The sequence below is a fragment of the Eriocheir sinensis genome, chromosome 60, assembly GCF_024679095.1.
Source record: "Eriocheir sinensis breed Jianghai 21 chromosome 60, ASM2467909v1, whole genome shotgun sequence".
Classification (NCBI taxonomy): domain Eukaryota; kingdom Metazoa; phylum Arthropoda; class Malacostraca; order Decapoda; family Varunidae; genus Eriocheir; species Eriocheir sinensis.
Window position 1 is genome coordinate 6242718 of NC_066568.1, and position 18788 is coordinate 6261505.

Genomic DNA, 18788 nt, shown 5'->3' on the forward strand with positions numbered 1-18788 from the left:
GACAACAATAACACACACACACACACACACACACACACACACACACACACACACACACACACACACACACACACACACACACACACACACAGCCCTTTAAACGCTACTCTGAATAAAAGTAGAAAAAACGAGAGGGCAAAAGAGAGGTCAACTTCGAGAAGAGAGGTGACTTGATGATCTTACTATGGGAGAAGGTGGGGTATGGAGGGATACTGGTATATGGGACGGTTGGAAAGGTTGGGCATGGAAGGAGACTGCTATACGCGAGGGTCTGCAAGGTGGCTGAGTGTTGGGGATGGTTAGAATTGGTTAGGTTAGGGTAGAGTAGATGGACAGCACCTGAGATATCGGCTAAGCTACCTGGGTGATTTAGGGATTATGATATATTTTCTCTCTCTCTCTCTCTCTCTCTCTCTCTCTCTCTCTCTCTCTCTCTCTCTCTCTCTCTCTCTCTCTCTCTCTCTCTCTCTCTCTCTCTCTCTCTCTCTCTCTCTCTCATTCACACATACGAAACAACAACAAACACACAAAAAATACACTGATATATTCCTCAAATCTGCTCAAAGTGAATAATTAACATGAAATCCCTCCAATTAGTAGGTAATATTCCTAATTGTCTCACCTGTAGGAAGATTTGGTGAAGTGCTGGTGATGGTGATTGTGGTGGAGGTGGTGGAGGTAGTGGAGGTGGTGGAGGTTGTGATGCGTGTGGGACGAGAGCCGGAAAGATACTGAAGAGCTACCTTGTGTGTGTGTGTGTATATGTGTGTGTGTGTGTGTGTGTGTGTGTGTGTGTGTGTGTGTGTGTGTGGACTGAGTGATTGATTATGTTCGCCGGATTACATTATTCATTCAGCAAGTAATTATTTTTTGTTATTATTATTATTGTTGTTGTTATTAATGATTGTTTATTCGCCTTGTCTTAGTCCTTTCCTTATGAATGCTTCTTATTCTCTTCTCTTCTCTCTCACATACTTTCTTTAATATTTTTTCATCTTTCTTTCGTAGTTAACTTACTTGCATAAGCTGGCGTCACATACTCATTCAAGAGGAAGGTATCTGGACACCTCTTCTCACGTAATTGACTGCTCATTCGGCCACCTCTTCGGATTCTTTAGAGGAGCAGCGAGTAGCGGGCTCTTTTTTATTGTTGTTTCCTTTTTTTTGTGCCCTTGTGCTGTCTCCTTTGCTGTAAAAAAAATAGCTCGCTCTGTGCTTACTCAGCGTCGAAAATCTGGCGTGATGGGGAGAGGATGTGCTTGGACTGCGTGAGGTTAATTTGTTCGGCCAAGGGGTAGCTGGGAGAGGCAGTGGAAAGGAGACAGGTAAATGGAAGGGTTGAGAAGGCGGGTATGGAAGGGAATGGGTGCATGGAAGGGACTGGAGGGTGGTGGGTCTTGCGAGCGTTGGTTGATTTTTCTTCGTCTGGACAAATCACGAGGCTCAGCTGTACAGAAGTAAAATGGCCGCTCCAATTTTTTTTTTTAATTCAGTAAGGATTCAAGATAAAAAAAAAGGTTTGCAGACAGATTACAACGAGTTAAGTTTATTGAGTAAAACGAAAACAAATATAATTACTAAATAATCTATTGTTCTGACTTAAAATGAAAGGAGGAGGAGGAGGAGGAGGAGGAGGAAACAGTGAGAAATAGGATAACAAAGAAGGACGAATAGGAATAACATAGAAGAAAACATATGAAGTATTGGCGAAGTTGAGAAAAAGAGAAAGAAAATAAAGAATATGAGGAAGAGTAAGAAGAGCAGGAGGAGGAGACGGAGGAGGAGGAGGAGGATGAGGATGAGGATGAGGAGGCGGCATAGGATAAACAGAAGAAATAACAGAATGAGAAAAAGGAAAACGAAGAATGGAAGGAATTAAAAATGAAAAATATACTTGGTGAAAAATATGAAGTTTAATTAAGAAAAGTAAAACGAAATATAGAAAGAAAGTGAAGGAGACCACAAGAAATATGACAAGGAGGAGGAGGAGGAGGAGGAGGAGGAGGAGGAGGAAAAACCATATCACTTCTTAGAATCATCACCATTTCCATCTATTCCTTCCTCCCTTCCCATCACCATCACCACCACATTGAAACATCACCACTACGTAACAGTCACATCATATATCACCACCCCATATCATCACATCACCATTACTCGACCATCACATAACTCCACCATATTAGTAACACCAACATCACCACCTCACTATATCATCATCACCATCGCCATCGCCTCTCACTCCCTCCCCAGCACACCACACCATATCACCATACCAGCACCCCTCCTCATGCCTCCAACACCACCACTTGCAACCACTACGCTGCCTCACATCACTCATCCAACATATCCTCCCGGCACACCTGTTTCACTACATTACATCAACACCACCACATTACTCATTCAACATACCACATCCTCTCGACTACCACTCCACACCCCACATCAACTTCCCTACCACATCACATCTACCACGTATGCCTCCCCTACCACAAGACTTTGCACGTGCCACTACCATCCACATCGCCTCTACATCAGACCTCCTTCTCGTCAGCCTTCTCCACCTCACCAGAACCGTAGAAGAGCAGAGTTTGGCGCCATGATGTTACAGAAAGAGCCGCGCGATATGCAGTTTGATGGTGAATTGATGTTTTTTTCGTGCTCAAGATCTCGAAGAAGTACTCAGAGCACACACACTCACAGACACACACAAAAAACAAAAACAAAACACTATTGGCTAGTCGGTGTCACGGAATCTGGCGGGGATAACCTTAGGGAGGGACACGCGGACTTGGCATCTGTGCTTGAGTGATGATCTCTGCGCCTCTCTTTGTTTACTAGATCTAACCTGCGGCAAATTCCATGCACGTTAGAATAGGTTAAGAATTAGCTAATGGTCATCATATCAGATCAGTTGTGGTCCCGGGATATGTCTTTGCAACGGCTCCCGCATTTTCTGTTCATTCAGCGTCAATGTTCTCGTGCTTCAACTCTTCAATTCAACTTCAATTCAACTTCAACTCATGTAGTACCATCACCCAAGCAATGATACCATGTCCGCGAGTCCCTCCCTAAAGGATTATCCCCGCCAGGTTTCGTGACACCGACTAAAGTGTGTGTGTGTGTGTGTGTGTGTGTGTGGGGGGGGGGGGGGGGGGGGGGTAGGGGGGGTTTCTGTGTGGTCTGGGTACTTCTTCGAGATCTTGAGCACGAAAAAAACATCAATTCACCATCAAATTGCAGTTATCGTGATATCTACTATTTTTTTTTATAGTGTATCAGCATCAATGTGAGTTTCGCGCGGATCTTTGGTAACTAACAACATGGTGCCTGTGATCAAGTTGAAGTTCTATGGCTTTGGACCAACACCTCACCCAACCCTCTTCACCAGCAGCGCCACCACACACTACCCGTCCAGCACGCCCGCCTGGTACGCCTCCTCCAGTGTGTCCAGCAGGCGGGAGGTCATCACATGGTTCTCGCCGCTCAACAACTCGTCGAGCAGCGGCTGGAAGCTCTTCTTGGTGCTGTTCAAGATGGACTCCCTGAACCAGCCGTTGAGGACTAGGGGCACCATGACCTTACCCAGCATCCTCAGCGCCACGGCCTTCAACCCTGAGTTGGGGGAACCTTTCTTGAAGCACTCCGGAGCCTTGCGTGACAGTACGATGGTGTTGGCGAACAGCCCGGCCTGCATATATCCGACTACAGACGTGCGGCGCCACTCCTTCAAGAACTCCGTGAAGTCGTAGCCCACCACAGGTGCTCCCAGGGCGGTGGTGGCGGCCGTGAAGGTGCTGTGGTACCTGAAGTGTAGTGAGCTTGTAAATATTTACCGTATTTAGAGAACAGGAGAAAAAAGAGCCCGCAACACGCAGCTCCAAATATATAGGCGACAGGAAAAGAAGCCGAACAGTAAGGTTAATTCATTTTGAGGCGTTCCTCTCTTGAGAGGTTCCACGCTGTAGGGATGAGAAAATACAGGTTCTAGAGTTTACCAATGAAAGGGATGAAATAATGAAAATACTGCCTGGCATACATTCCAAAATTTTGGTGTTAGGCTATGCTGAAAGATGAGTGAGATCAGAGCCAGCAGTTAGCCGGGCAGCGGCAAACACACTGTAGTACATTCACAGCGCAGCAAGCTAGTAAGGGTAACATGTATGAGCTCTGCCAGTTACTAGATTAACTTACACATCAGCTTTTCAGCAAACGCAAGAATTAGCGTAAACTAACCCAGGTATGAAGCACCCCATGCACGGTTGTTGACAAGTATAATTCAGCAAGCGATGGGTGAGTGGCTCGTGTGTGGGCGAGGCGTTCAGGACGATGCAAGTTCGTGTCCCGCCCGCCGCTACAAACAAGCTAGAGGTATTTTAGCCATCGCCGAGTGGCTTAATACTATCCACATGCTGTCCTGAAGACCACCCATCAACCCGAACTCTAGATTCTTTTTAAAAGAGGATCAGTGATAAACTTCGGGGAGCAGCATGAGCTGAGCAAGATGGCGCCACTATAAACACTTGCCTGCGCCATAACGGGTTGGGGTCGACCACCAGGCCCCCAAAAAGCCTACCGGATCCACAAGCGAAACGTAAATAGAAAAAGAAACTCTAGACGAAGTGTATATGGAACCCTGTAAGTTGTTAACTTAACCTCATTATATTTTTACAATAGCTCCAAAAACTCGTTGTATTTTCTAGCCTAAACTTTTTGAGATCAACAACGTTATATATTAAGATGTGCGAGTTTGGTGTATCACAACTTCATAAGTCATATGTATTACGAAAGTCATCGTTCACTCCGTGTACTAACTGTTTTTGAAAATATACAACTGCATAATAGGAAACTAGAATAAGCGTAACCTAACCAAATCAGAAAGCAGCACACAATTTATCTATCTACAGCGCAGCAAACCAAGCACTACCGCACCTCTGAAGGACTTCCTGCAGGTGTTGTTGACGTAAGGAGCGAGTAGTGCAGTTGAAGACCAGTTGGTGAAGGTCGAAGATTGGGTTCCCCCAGCGTACAAGACCCCAGTCGATAAGCATTAGGTCCTGCGGTGTCTTAGCCTTCACGCTGGTGCTGGTTGTCTCGTGACTGAACATGAGGTTGTTAGTCCAGTAATCCGCATGCACGAGAGACAGGACGGGGTTCTTGGGGTGGCCCTTCTTCATAGCCTCCAGCATCCTTGCCTTGATATTCTCCTGGTTGTCTCTGAACTTTTCAACGATGGGGGCAAACTCGGGGCGTTGGCTGGCCATCTGCACCACGAAGTCAATCATCACGAACATGAAGCCAGTGAAGAAATTAAACAGCCTCTCATCCGGCAGGAATGAAGGGTAGTGGCTCAGGAAGTTGTTGGTCTTGTGGAAGGCGTGGGAAAGGGCGTGCAGACGTGCCACACGGTCAGTCGCCATGAGCACGTGGGGAAGATCCAGCCCCTCCATCTTGTCCTGTGTGGTGTACCTTTGAGGGGGAGGAGGAGTGGTTACAGTGCGGGTGGTGAGGGTGGTGCTGCCGTGGTGGTAAGGAAGATGGCAGTGTCATAGAGCTGTTTTCAAACCTCATACAGGTTAGGTTAGGTTAAGTTAATCTTCGTCAACAATAATCTGGTTGATTTGTCTTTTTGACCCGTTTTTCAAGGCGTGTCTAGTTTGTTTTGTTGATTTTTTTGAACAATTTTTTACGACGGAGTTTGTAATATGTTAACTTAACTGTGAAAATTCAACATTTCTGTGCCTTTTTTTTTCAAAGTAAAGGAAGGAGCTCAAGGGAAAAATATAATTGAAAAAATAAGCCCGCTAATCACTGCATCTTTAAAAATGTGTAACGGTTATTGCCCAAAGCTTTCGATAGAGTCTGGCACAACTCTTTGCTTTCTAAACTTCCCTCCTACGGGTCCTATCCTTCTCTCTGTTCCTTTATCTCCATTTTCCTTTCCGGCCGTGGTGTCCCACAGGGCTCTCTCTGTCCTATCACCCACTCTTCCTGTTATTCATCAATGATCTTCTTTCCATGACAAACTGTCCTATCCACTCATACGCTGACGACTCCAATCTGCTTTATTCAACTTCTTTCAACGCATTGCAAGACTCTAGACTGGCTGCAGAACGCTTAACCTCAGACCTTGCTATCATTTCCGATTGGGTAAAAGGAACCTTGTGTCCTTCAATGCCTCAAAACCCCAGTTTCTCCACCTATCAACTCGACACAATCTTTCAAACACCTATCCCCTATTCTTCGACAATTCTCAGCTGTCACCTTCTTCAACACTAAACATCCTTGGACTATCCTTAGCTCAAAATTTAAACTGGAAACTTCACATCTCCTCTCTCACTAAATCAGCTTCCTCGACGTTGGGCGTTCTGTATCGTCTCCGCAGTTCTTCTTCCCCGCACAAATGCTTTCCATTGTCCGCCCTCGCATGGAGTAATATTGGAGTAGGCATCTCACGTGTGGGGGGGGCTCCACTCACACAGCTCTCCTGGACAGAGTGGAGTCTAAGGCTCTTCGTCTCATTAGCTCCCCTCCTCTTATACTGACAACCTTCTACCTCTAAAATTCCACTGCCATGTTGCCTCTCTTTCTGTCTCCTATCGATATTTTCATGCTGACTGCTCTTCTGAACTTGCTAACTGTATGCCTCCCCCGCTCCCGCGGCCCCGCTGCACTCGACTTTCTACTCGCTCATCCCTATACAGTCCAAACCCCTTATGCAAGAGTTAACCAGCATCTCCATTCTTTCATCTTCTTCACTGGTAAACTCTGGTACAGCCTTCCTTTGTCTTTATTTCCTCCTGCCTATGACCTGACTTCTTCCAACAAGAGTGTATCAAGACACCTCTCCACCCGAAATTGACCTCTCTTTTGGCCACTCTATACTTTTCGCTATATGGGAGCAACAGTTAGCGTTTTTTATTCTACATCTTCTTTTTGTTACCCTTGAGTTGCTTCTGTGTTGTAAAAAAAAAAAAAAAGGAGAGGTCATTTTCGTGTGGAGAGATGTCTCGATACTCTCCTCTCGAAAGAGTTCAAGTCGTAGGCAGGAGGAAATACAGACGGAGGGAGACTGCTACAGAGTTTCCCAGAGTAAGAGATGAAAGGATGAAGATGCTGCTTAACCCTTGCTTAAGGGATTTGGACAGTATAGGGATGAGTTAAAGTAGAAAGTCGAGTGCAGCGGGGCCGGGGTAGATGGGGATACATGCAGTTTGGAAGTTCAGAAGAGCAGTCAGCATGAATATGTCGATAGAGAACAGAAAAAGATGCAACATGGCGGCGGAATTTAAGAGATAGAAGACTGTCAGGATGTCAGGAGGAGAGTTGATGAGACGAGGAGCTGTAGACTCTACTCTGTTCAAGAGAGCTGTGTGAGTGTGGAGCTCCCCCCCCCCCCCCCCACACACACACACACGTGAGATGTATACTCCATACGAGGGCTAACAAGGCCCCTGTATATGAATATCGTCTGGGAGGGAGAAAAGAACTGTCGGAGACGATACAAAACGTCCAACCTCGAGGAAGCTGATTTAGTAAGAGAGGAGATACCGACTTGGCTTTCAATTGAAATTTTGATTTATAGATAGACCGAGGATGTTTAGTGTAGAAGAAGGAGCTGACAGCTGAGTGTTATCGAACAGTAATTGGGGATAAGTGTTTGGAAAATTGTGTCAAGTTGACAGGTGGAGAAACTGAGTTTTTAAGACGTTGAAGAACACCAAGATCCTGCTGCCCCATTTATAAATGATAGCAAAATCTGAGGTTAAGCGTTCTGCAGCCTCCAGTCTAGTCGTAATTATTATTGGAAGGGTCTTCTGTTGAAAGAAGTTGAATAATGCAGAGTAGAGTCATCGGCGTACGAGTGGATAGGACAGCTTGTTTTGGAAAAATCATTAGGTACCGATCAACAGAGAGAGAGAGAGAGAGTCCTGTGGGACACCACTGTTGATAGGTTTAGGGGAAGAACAGTGACCGTCTACCCCAGCAAAGATAGAACGGTCGGAAAGGAAACTGGAGATTAAGGTGCAGAGAGAGGGATAGAACCCGTAGGAGGGTAGTCTAGAAAACAAAGATTTGTGTCGACAACAAACTACCTCCCGCAAATGAAAGTGAAACAAACAAACAAACAAAGTAGTCACAGAACTGTTCATGAATATTGATACCACGTTTAAAAAATGTGGTGAAAGTCGCGGTGGAGATAATGTATTGTGATGGTGTTATATAGGTGGGGGTGATGATAGTCGTGGTGAGTGTGGTGTTTTAGGTGGTGAAGGGGAGGGTTTAAAGGGTGTGGAGATGATGGAGGTGGCGGTGATGATGGCAAGAGGGGAGTTTTGTGCCTACATACACACACACACACACACACACACACACACACACACACACACACACACACACACACTGACACACACACACACACACACACACACCCTTCCTTTAACTATACAACCCCTCCCCTTCCCCTGACAACCCAAACACAAACACATCGCGCCCAAACACTCACAAACATACTCCACAGATGTTGCGCCGACTAAACGAAACTTTCCAACTTTCCACAAACATACTCACCCCAGTACACTAACATCCTGCATCACCACCACGTATTCGTTGTAGGTGCAGACGCCGTACACGAATTCAGGTACAAGAACTTTATACCTGTCGAGCGCCTCTCCCTCCTCCCCTTTCTCTTTCAACACCTGTTCCTGCCAAGCGTTCAGGTGTGTCATTACGTCCGAGTAGATGAGCAGCTCGTTCAGGTCCATGTTGATATACTTGGCATACTCTTGGTCAAACTCACTACCTGTGTTAAATTTGGCAACCAGATTGTATTCCTTGGTTGAGGTGGTGGTGGGGGAGGAGGCAGTGGTTGTGGTTGTGGTGGTGTGGTTGTTGGTGTCTGATATGGAGTTATTTTCCTGCGTTTTCTCCTCCTTGTTTTTGCTCTCTTGGTTCTTCCTCTCCTTTCCTGTCTCTTTATCCTCCTCCTTTTCGTCCCTCCTCCTCCCTGTCAGCTCCACCTCTACCCAAATTTTGAGCAGCTCTGAGGCAACGTTCTCCCCCGGCTTCGTACCTGCGGAGATGAATATGTGAGAGGAGGAGGAGGAGGAGGAGGAGGAGGAAGATGCTGCTGGAGATGAGAGGAGGAGGAGGAGGAGGAGGAGGAGGAGGAGGAGGAGGAGCAGCAACAACGAATGGAGAAAAAAATATATATACAAAAAAGTAGTTACCTCCAATAATATTATAAACGAAAAAATGAAAAATAAGTAGGAAAGAAGGAAAGGAAAAGAAACAGCCTCTCGATAAATAAAGCCTTGAAAGAACGGCAATAAAAACAAGAACAAGAACAAGAACAAGAACAAGAACACGAAACAGGGAAAAAAAATGACAATGAAGTAGAAGGAAAAAAAATACGAAGATGAAGAAATAGCCGACAAGAAGAATAAGGATAAAAGGAATGTGAAAATGGAGGAAAAATAGAAGAATAAGGAAAGTAAAGATAAAGATAAAAGGAGAAGAAAGAAGAGGCGAAGGGAAAAGAAAACTATCAAAGGAGAAAATCAAAATCTTAAAACAACAAAACAAGAAAAAGAAAAAAGGTGAAAAATAGAAGAAGGAAGAAAACAGAAAAAAAACCGAATTGCGACAAGAAGACTAAGAAAAAAAAGAACAAAAAACAAACAAACAAAAAAATCAAATGAGAATGTAAATTAAAAAAAACAAACAAACACACCTCACTTCCCTCCTCCTTCCCTTCCTTCCCTCCCTCCCTCCCTCCTCTCCCCTTCCCTTCCTTCCTTCCTCCCCTCCCTCCCTCCCCTTCCTTCCCTTCCTTCCTTCCTTCCTCCCTCCTCCCTCCTCCCCTGTGTTTACCTGTCCCCGCTCACCTGCTCTGACGCTGTGGTTAATGACCTTGACCTCAGCCTGGGGGTCACGGCGCCTCTCGTAACAGGTCAACATGTACTGTAGCCACGCCTCGGTGATCTCGGCTCCAAACCTCGGCGTCTGCACCCCTCCTGACGCCATGTTGTTGTTGTTGTTGTTGTTGTTGTCGGTGGTGGTGGGGGTGGTGTTTGGGAAAAATAGTTCGTGATGTGAAAATGGAAAAAGAAAAGAAAAAAGGAAAGCGAAGATAAAGATAAAAGGAGAAGAAAGAAGAGAGGAAGGAAGAGGAGAAGAAGAAGAGTAGAGAGGAGAGGATAAAAAAGAGAGGAAGAAAGAGGAGGAGAAGGAGAAAGAGAATAAGTAAAAGGAGGAAGGAGAAGAGTGGGGAAAGGAGGGGAAAGAAGGGAAGTTTTATTTGTTGTTGTTGTTGTTGTTGTTATTATGTGTCTTTCCTCTCGTTTTCTTCTTGTCTTCCTCTCCTCTTGGACGTGGAGGTAGTAACTGCTTCTTTTCCTCCTCCCTTCTTCTCCTGTCTTCTTTTCTTCTTTTTCAATATATATTTTTGGGGAACTACTTTTTTGTATGTATGTTTCCTTCTTTTAGTTGTTGCTTTTCTTCTTTTTTTTTTACTTATTTTCTTCTTCCTCCTTTTTCTTGGTCCTTTCTCCCGATCGTCTTCTTTTTATTCCTTTGTCCTTTTCCTTGTTTACTTCATTTTCCTTTTTATATTTTCTGGTGGCTCATGATTCCTTTATTCTTTCCTTTTCTCTTCCTCCTTTTCTTCCTTCCTTCCTTCCTTTATCCTTTCCCTTTCTCTTCCTACCTTTCTTTTTTCCTTCCTTCCTTTTATTGCCTTCCTTCCTTCCTTTTGTTGTCTCCTTCAGTACCTGGGGAAGATAATTAGTGATGAGAACATTGAAAGAGGAAAAGAGAAGAAATGTGAAAATGAATATGAAAGAGAAGAGATGAAAAATAAGAGGCGGAAAAGACAGGAAAAGAGAAGAGAGAGAAGTGGAGAAAGAGGAATAGCAGGAAAGCGAGAAAGAAAGAGATATTGACGTAGATTTACCTTGATTTTCAGACCAGAGAGAGAGAGAGAGAGAGAGAGAGAGAGAGAGAGAGAGAGAGAGAGAGAGAGAGAGAGAGAGAGAGAGAGAGAGAGAGAGAGATTGCCGTATGTAAGATGTAAAAATAAATAGATAAATAAAGAGAGAGAGAGAGAGAGAGAGAGAGAGAGAGAGAGAGAGAGAGAGAGAGAGAGAGAGAGAGAGAGAGAGAGAGAGAGAGAGAGAGAGAGAGAGAGAGAGAGAGAGAGAGAGAGAGAGAGATGAGAGATGAGAAATAGATAGAGAGAGAGAGAGTCATCAGTGAGGTCAATCGCTGTCTTTACCCACGCAGCAGCAGTAGCAGGTATAGATGACACGAAATATTGAGAAGCGGAAAGCAGGGAAAGATGTCGAGGAAAAGTAGAGTCCCTGGAAGCCTGACTCGGGTGGTGGGAGTTGGTGCATGGTGGTGGCGGAGCAAGGTCTACGAGAGGGCTGAGGCGAGGTGATTTGATGCTCGGAAGTATTAGGCCTACTAGGCGTGGCGACTGGCCAGAACCGCTAGACAGATGTAGCTCTTATAACAGGCGGTGTGGAGGTTGAGATTTTGGGCTAAGGATAGTCCAAGGATATTTAGTGTTGAAGAAAGTGACAGCTGAGTGTTATCGAAGAATAGGGGTAGGTGTTTGGAAGATTGTGTCGAGTTGATAGGCGGGGAAATTGGGTTTTTGAGGCATTAAAGGGCACAAGGTTCCTTTTCCCCCAATCGAAAATGATAACAAGGTCTGAGGTTAAGCGTTCTGCAGCCTTCAGTCTTGAGTCATGTACTTCCTGTTGGGATGGCCTTCTGTTGAAAGAAGTTGAATAATGCAGAGTGGTGTCATCAGCGTATGAGTGGATAGGACAGTTTGATATGGAAAGAAGATCACTGATGAATAACAAGATAGTGGGTGATAGGACAAAGCCCTGTGGAACACCACTGATGATAGGTTTAGGTGAAGAGCAGTGACCGTCTACCACAACGGAGATAGAACGGCCGGAGAGGAAACTGGAGATAAAGGAACAGAGAGATATATATAAATATATATATATAGAAAGCATATATATATATATATATATATATATATATATATATATATATATATATATATATATATATATATATATATATATATATATATATATATATATATATATATATATATATATATATATATATATATATATATATATATATATATATATATATATATATATATATATATATATATATATATATTTATATATATATATATATTTTGTCCTCGGGGGAGGTTGTCCTAGGGGGCTTTGTCTTAAGGGATATTTTTGTCCTCTGTGGCGGTTTGTCCAACATTTTTTCACGTCGGCAGAACCTTGTCATTGCTGCGTGTGAGCCATCAATTCTTTCCTACTTCAGCGAAATAGTATATGCGCCCCTCAACTCCTGCTCTTCCTCCTTCTCCTGTTTTTTTGCCCCAGGCATCGTGGCGGACTGGCTCCTCTACCCCCCTCTCTTCCCCCCTCCCACCCTTGACTTAAAAGCCCTTACGCTGCCTACCTTGCTTGCTTCACTGTTACTTGCGTCATCTTTCTCGTTCTTCCAAGTAATAAACTACTACTACTACTACTACTACTACTACTACTACTACTACTACTACTACTACTACTACTACTACTACTACTGCTACTACTACTACTACTACTACTACTACTACTACATCTCCGTGTGTCCTTGTATATGTGCTACAAGTAAGGTATATACTCTCCAAATTAACTTGCATGCTGCATCCTGTTTCTTAACTCATTTTTTACATTATTCATTCGGGAAACTACTCGCGCTGCGGAGGCATTGGTCATTGCGAGAGCTAGCAGAGACGAAGCAAACCTCACTGTATCCCGAAAATTTTGTTCTCCTGTGAATCTAACCCCACCTAATATCACTGTCCATGAATTTATCAAATCTATTTTTTAATGTGACAAGTGTATTGGCACTCACATGACTGCTAAGCCTGTTCCACTCATCTGCCACTCTGTTAGTAAACCAATTTTTGCCTATGTCCCTGTTGAATCTGAATTTATCCAGATCAACCCATTACTGCGTATCCTACCCGGTTCTCTTACCAGGAGAACCTTATGAATATCCCCCTTATTAAAGCCCTTCATCCATTTATAAACCTCGATCATGTCTCCTCGCACCTTTCGCCTTTCTAGAGAATGCATGTATAACTGTTTGAGTCTTTCCTCGTATGGAAAGTTTCTTAACCCTTGAATCATCTTAGTCATCCTCCTCTGCACCGATTCTAACAATTTGATATCCATTCTATAGTAAGGTGACCAGAACTGAACCGCATAAGCAAGATGAGGTCTAACTAATGCTAAATATATCTTGAAGAAGACTTTGGTGCTTCTATTGCTTACGCTCCTTGAAATAAAACCCAGTACCCTGTTTGCTCGATTTCTAGCTTGAATGCATTGTGCCCTTGGACAGAGATGAGAGCTCACTAAGACCCCTAAATCCCTCTCGCACACAGACCTGCTTATGGGAGTGTCATTTAAGCATTAGTTATGTGAGGGGTTGTTCCTACCTACACTCAGAATACTGCACTTCCCTACATTGAACTCCATCTGCCATTTATCTGCCCAGTCATACAATCTGTTTAATTCATCGTGGAGAATACTAACGTCCTGATCCGACTCAATTACTCTACCGATCTTGGTATCATCAGCAAACTTACTAACATCACCACTAATACCTGTATCTAAGTCATTGATATAAATGATGAACAATAGTGGACCTAATACCGAACCTTGTGGGACCCCACTCGTAACACATCCCCAGTCAGATCTTTTACCATTGATTTGCAGCCTTTGCTTCCTATTGCTAAGCCACGCCTTGACCCAGTTCAAAACTTTACCCTCTACTCCGTGAGCCTGTAATTTAAGCAACATTTGTTGGTGAGGAACTTTGTCAAACGCTTTACTAAAATCAAGATAAATTACATCATAATTTTCATCTCTGTCTACCGTCCCAAATACTTTATTGTAGAAGGACAAGAGATTGGTGAGGCATGACCTACCTTTCGTGAACCCATGCTGCGAGTCGTGAATTAAGCTATGTTTCTCTAGATGCTCCCGAATGTTCCTGGCTATTATGGACTCCAGCATCTTGCCTATAACTGACGTTAAGCTAATTGGGCGATAGTTGGAAGCAGCTGACCTGTCTCCCTTTTTGAAAATAGGCGTCACATTAGCTACTTTCCATAGGCTGGGCACGTAACCAGTATTTACCAACAACTTAAAGATCACGTCTTATCACCTTTCTCCACAAGTGCTTTTATTTCTTTATTTATCTATCTCTCCATAAACACTCGTGCGCGGAGTCAAGGACGCCCACAGTATGACGCGTTGCCTCGGTGTTTCACTCCGTCTCTTATCACAGTTCGCCTCGCTGACTGTGAAATACGGTTACACGAATTCAGCTTCAGGTATCCCCAAATAGCCACACTTCATCGTCCACAGGTTCCCCAAATAGCCACAGTTCACCGTCCACAAGTTCCCCAAATAGCCACAGTTCACCGTCCACAAGTTCCCCAAATAGCCACAGTTCACCGTCCACAAGTTCCCCAAATAGCCACAGTTCACCGTCCACAAGTTCCCCAAATAGCCACAGTTCACCGTCCACAAGTTCCCCAAATAGCCACAGTTCACCGTCCACAAGTTCCCCAAATAGCCACAGTTCACCGTCCACAAGTTCCCCAAATAGCCACAGTTCACCGTCCACAAGTTCCCCAAATAGCCACAGTTCACCGTCCACAAGTTCCCCAAATAGCCACAGTTCACCGTCCACAAGTTCCCCAAATAGCCACAGTTCACCGTCCACAAGTTCCCCAAATAGCCACAGTTCACCGTCCACAAGTTCCCCAAATAGCCACAGTTCACCGTCCACAAGTTCCCCAAATAGCCACAGTTCACCGTCCACAAGTTCCCCAAATAGCCACAGTTCACCGTCCACAAGTTCCCCAAATAGCCACAGTTCACCGTCCCCAGGTTCCCCAAATAGCCACAGTTCACCGTCCCCAAGTTCCCCAAATAGCCACAGTTCACCGTCCCCAAGTTCCCCAAATAGCCACAGTTCACCGTCCCCAGGTTCCCCAAATAGCCACAGTTCACCGTCCCCAGGTTCCCCAAATAGCCACAGTTCACCGTCCCCAGGTTCCCCAAATAGCCACAGTTCACCGTCCCCAGGTTCCCCAAATAGCCACAGTTCACCGTCCCAGGTTCCCCAAATAGCCACAGTTCACCGTCCCAGGTGCCCCAAATAGCCCCAGTTCACCGTCCCCAAGTTCCCCAAATAGCCACAGTTCACCGTCCACAAGTTCCCCAAATAGCCACAGTTCACCGTCCCCAGGTTCCCCAAATAGCCACAGTTCACCGTCCCCAGGTTCCCCAAATAGCCACAGTTCACCGTCCCCAGGTTCCCCAAATAGCCACAGTTCACCGTCCCCAGGTTCCCCAAATAGCCACAGTTCACCGTCCACGGGGTTCCCCAAATAGCCACAGTTCACCGTCCACGGGGTTCCCCAAATAGCCACAGTTCACCGTCCACGGGGTTCCCCAAATAGCCACAGTTCACCGTCCACAGGTTCCCCAAATAGCCACAGTTCATCGTCCACAGGTTCCCCAAATAGCCACAGTTCATCGTCCACAGGTTCCCCAAATAGCCACAGTTCACCGTCCACAGGTTCCTCAAATAGCCACAGTTCACCGTCCCCAGGTTCCCCAAATAGCCACAGTTCATCGTCCACAGGTTCCCCAAATAGCCACAGTTCACCGTCCCCAAGTTCCCCAAATAGCCACAGTTCACCGTCCCCAGGTTCCCCAAATAGCCACAGTTCACCGTCCACAAGTTCCCCAAATAGCCACAGTTCACCGTCCACAAGTTCCCCAAATAGCCACAGTTCACCGTCCACAAGTTCCCCAAATAGCCACAGTTCACCGTCCACAAGTTCCCCAAATAGCCACAGTTCACCGTCCACGGGGTTCCCCAAATAGCCACAGTTCACCGTCCCCAAATACCCCAAATAGCTACAGTTTAGCCCTCAATTTGCCACAGTCACTGACACTGGGCTCATGTCACGGGGCATTAGGTTTTTGCTGCCACTGAAGATCCAATATGACGTAATGAGCTCAAATGCCACACGCAGCCTTATCGTGTGTCCCCCACTTTAGTATTGCGTAATAAGGAAAAACAACAGGCTTATGTATGCACTAACTGTATGGCTCGCCTTTACCTTTCTCTATTTAGGATTTACACCCAGTCAAACACACTCCAGGATAGACACGTTTGTATACCTCACAAATACACTGTACTAGAAATGATTTAAATACAAGACGTTTTTACCTTGTGTCTGAAGCTTACTGTTGTTGTCTGGTGAGTTTCGAAAGGAGTCTCGCTCTCAATGGTTAGTTTTATCATTACTCTTATCTGATCACAACGTTATCACTCATGTTCGCAGATAATATATTTTACCGTAGTCACCCATACAAAAATCGCATTCGCTTTTTAGAGAGAACGACAAATTAGGGGTAGACTTAAGAAAACAAAACCCATGGAAGAGCTCGTTTAGAGGGAAAGATGAGACGCACCGCCAAGATGTGGGCCCTGGGGAGGACATTTTCATTGACAGACTTCACTTCAAGACAAATCAGCCGCCAGATTTCACCTCTCCTTTGAGACTATCCATATTCTATTCATCGTTATATATCTATATCTATCTATCTATTTACATATCTACCTATCAATCTATATCTATCTGTAGGTAGAGAAGACAGAAGGGGGAGTGGGGGAGGTGCGTTAAGGAGAGATGCTCAGGGGGAGGGACGGGGGAATGAAGGAGGAAAGAGAGAGAGAGAGAGAGAGAGAGAGAGAGAGAGAGAGAGAGAGAGAGAGAGAGAGAGAGAGAGAGAGAGAGAGAGAGAGAGAGAGAGAGAGAGAGAGAGAGAGAGAATTAATTAAAGATAGCTATTATGATTATTAGATATGTTAGAATTGATTGTAATAATTGTAATAATGATTATGATACTACTACTACTACTACTACTACTACTACTACTACTACTACTACTACTACTACTACTACTACTACTATGCCATCACTTTTCCCTCATCTCCTACAGCTGCTAGAATACAAAAAAAATGTGGACGGCAATAATAACCTTCCAACACTTTAATATTACTTTGTCAGTGTCGTGCTCTGGAAAACCAATAGAGGTATGCTTTAATTATGACGTCACTTATATCTGTCTCACCTTTTTAATTGAGCATCCAACACAGGCACCGATTATTGCCAGAGAGCCGATCCGTGAGGGAGAATAATTGAGGAGGAATATATGGAAAAAGTGTGTTAGGTGGATAAATGTAAGAAGCTGCCCCGCCCCCCCCTCCCCCCCCCCTCTCACACACAAAAAGAGATAAGTTAGAATACGTGAAGGAAAATAATATAGGAAGAAAATGTTGGAGAAATGTTTTGAGTGTAGGGAAATGTAATGTCTCTCCACCCAAAAAAAAAGAGAGATAAGTTAAAATACGTGAGGGAAAATAATATAGGAAGAAAATGTTGGAGAAATGTTTTGAGTGTAGGGAAATGTAATATGACCCTCCACCCCAAAAAATCGCGAGGAAAAATAAAATGGGAAGAAAAATGTAGGAAAATATTTAGGGAGGAAAGAAGTGTAGTGAAAAAAGTATAGAGAACTGTAAAATTATAAACAAAAGATCAGTTCACTAATTAAAAAGAATATTGGGGGTAGAGACATGTAGAAAAATAATAAAGATATATGTTTAAAAAATAAGAGTGTGTTGTTAGTTGAGAATTGAAGTAAAATAAAAAAAGATAAATTAAAAAAAGATGAATTATAAGTAGAGAAATGTATTAAATAAGAAAGAGGTTACCTAAAGAATAAAAGAATGTGTTGTGAGAAATGTTGTAAAATAAAAAAAAAAGAGATAGGTTAAAAAAAATGTATTGGAAGTAGAGCGATGTAATAAAATAAGAAAGATGAATTGCAAAGAGGTATTGAGTGGAGAGAAATGTAGTGAAATAAGAGAAAAGTAAAAAAATGTATTGGAAGCAGAGGAATGAATGTGGTAAAATTAAAAAAAGATAAAAAATGAATTGGAAGGAGAAAAAAGTAAATTAAAAAGTGAAAAAGCAATTATTGGAAGCAGAGAAAAATGGTAAAGTAAAAAAAAAGATAAAAAAATAAATTGGAAGTAGAAAAAAAGTAAATTAAAAAGTGAAAAAAAAAATTAGATTATTGGAAGCAGAGAAATGTGGTAAAAAAAAAGAATGATAAAAGATGAGTTGTAAGTGGAAAAAAAAATAATTAAAAAGTGAAAAAAGTAATTATTGGTAGTAGAGAAATGAAGTAAAATGAAAAAAAAGAAGTTCAGATAAAAAGATGAATTGGAAGTGAAAAAAAATAATAAAAAGTGTAAAAGTAATAATTATTGGCAGTCGAGAAATGACGAAAGTGAAAAAAAAGAAGTTAAAATAAACGGAAGTTCCAAAAAAGTGAAAAAGTACTAATTATTGGGAGTAGAGAAATGATGTAAAGTTAAAAAAGAAGAAGTTAAATATATAAGTCGAGGAGTGAATTGCATAAAAAGTACAGGAGCAGATTTTAATTTTATTTTATTTTATTTGTTTTGTCCATTTCAGATTTTTTTTTCATCGTCCATATTTTTTCATTGCGGCATTTTTGAATTACCCACTTGAGCTTTTTCATTACTCTTTGTTAGATAATTATATTGCCTCGGTAAGAAACTTTTTTTTA

At 43.4% G+C, this 18788-nt stretch overlaps 2 protein-coding genes across 10 annotated transcripts in view; both read right to left on the minus strand.

The window, feature by feature from the left end:
• Positions 1 to 753, minus strand: part of LOC126985830 (urea transporter 1-like) — a 20679-nt gene extending 19926 nt beyond the window's left edge. For all 9 annotated transcript variants that reach the window (XR_007739088.1, XR_007739092.1, XR_007739089.1 and 6 more), the window contains exon 1: positions 623 to 753. The gene's annotated coding sequence lies outside the window, so the exon portion shown is untranslated. The remainder of the gene's footprint in view (positions 1 to 622) is intronic.
• A 777-nt stretch (positions 754 to 1530) lies between these two features.
• Positions 1531 to 16425, minus strand: LOC126985829 (uncharacterized). Its single transcript, XM_050841263.1, has 5 exons — positions 16354 to 16425; positions 9888 to 10772; positions 8572 to 9073; positions 4933 to 5469; positions 1531 to 3806 (listed from the first exon to the last, which is right to left on the minus strand). The coding sequence occupies exons 2-5, from the start codon at positions 10024 to 10026 to the stop codon at positions 3407 to 3409; spliced, it is 1578 nt and encodes a 525-aa protein (XP_050697220.1). The 5' UTR covers positions 10027 to 10772; positions 16354 to 16425; the 3' UTR covers positions 1531 to 3406.
• Positions 16426 to 18788: the final 2363 nt, after the last annotated feature.

Excerpts from the sequence above, each read along its gene's own strand:
- LOC126985829 (XM_050841263.1), bottom strand. The coding sequence starts at position 10,026 with ATGGCGTCAGGAGGGGTGCAGACGCCGAGGTTTGGAGCCGAGATCACC. Across the intron at positions 5,470-8,571 it reads CAGGATGTTAGTGTACTGGG|GTACACCACACAGGACAAGA; the intron begins GTGAGTATGTTT and ends TCCCCCTCAAAG. Across the intron at positions 3,807-4,932 it reads CTGCAGGAAGTCCTTCAGAG|GTACCACAGCACCTTCACGG; the intron begins GTGCGGTAGTGC and ends ACTACACTTCAG.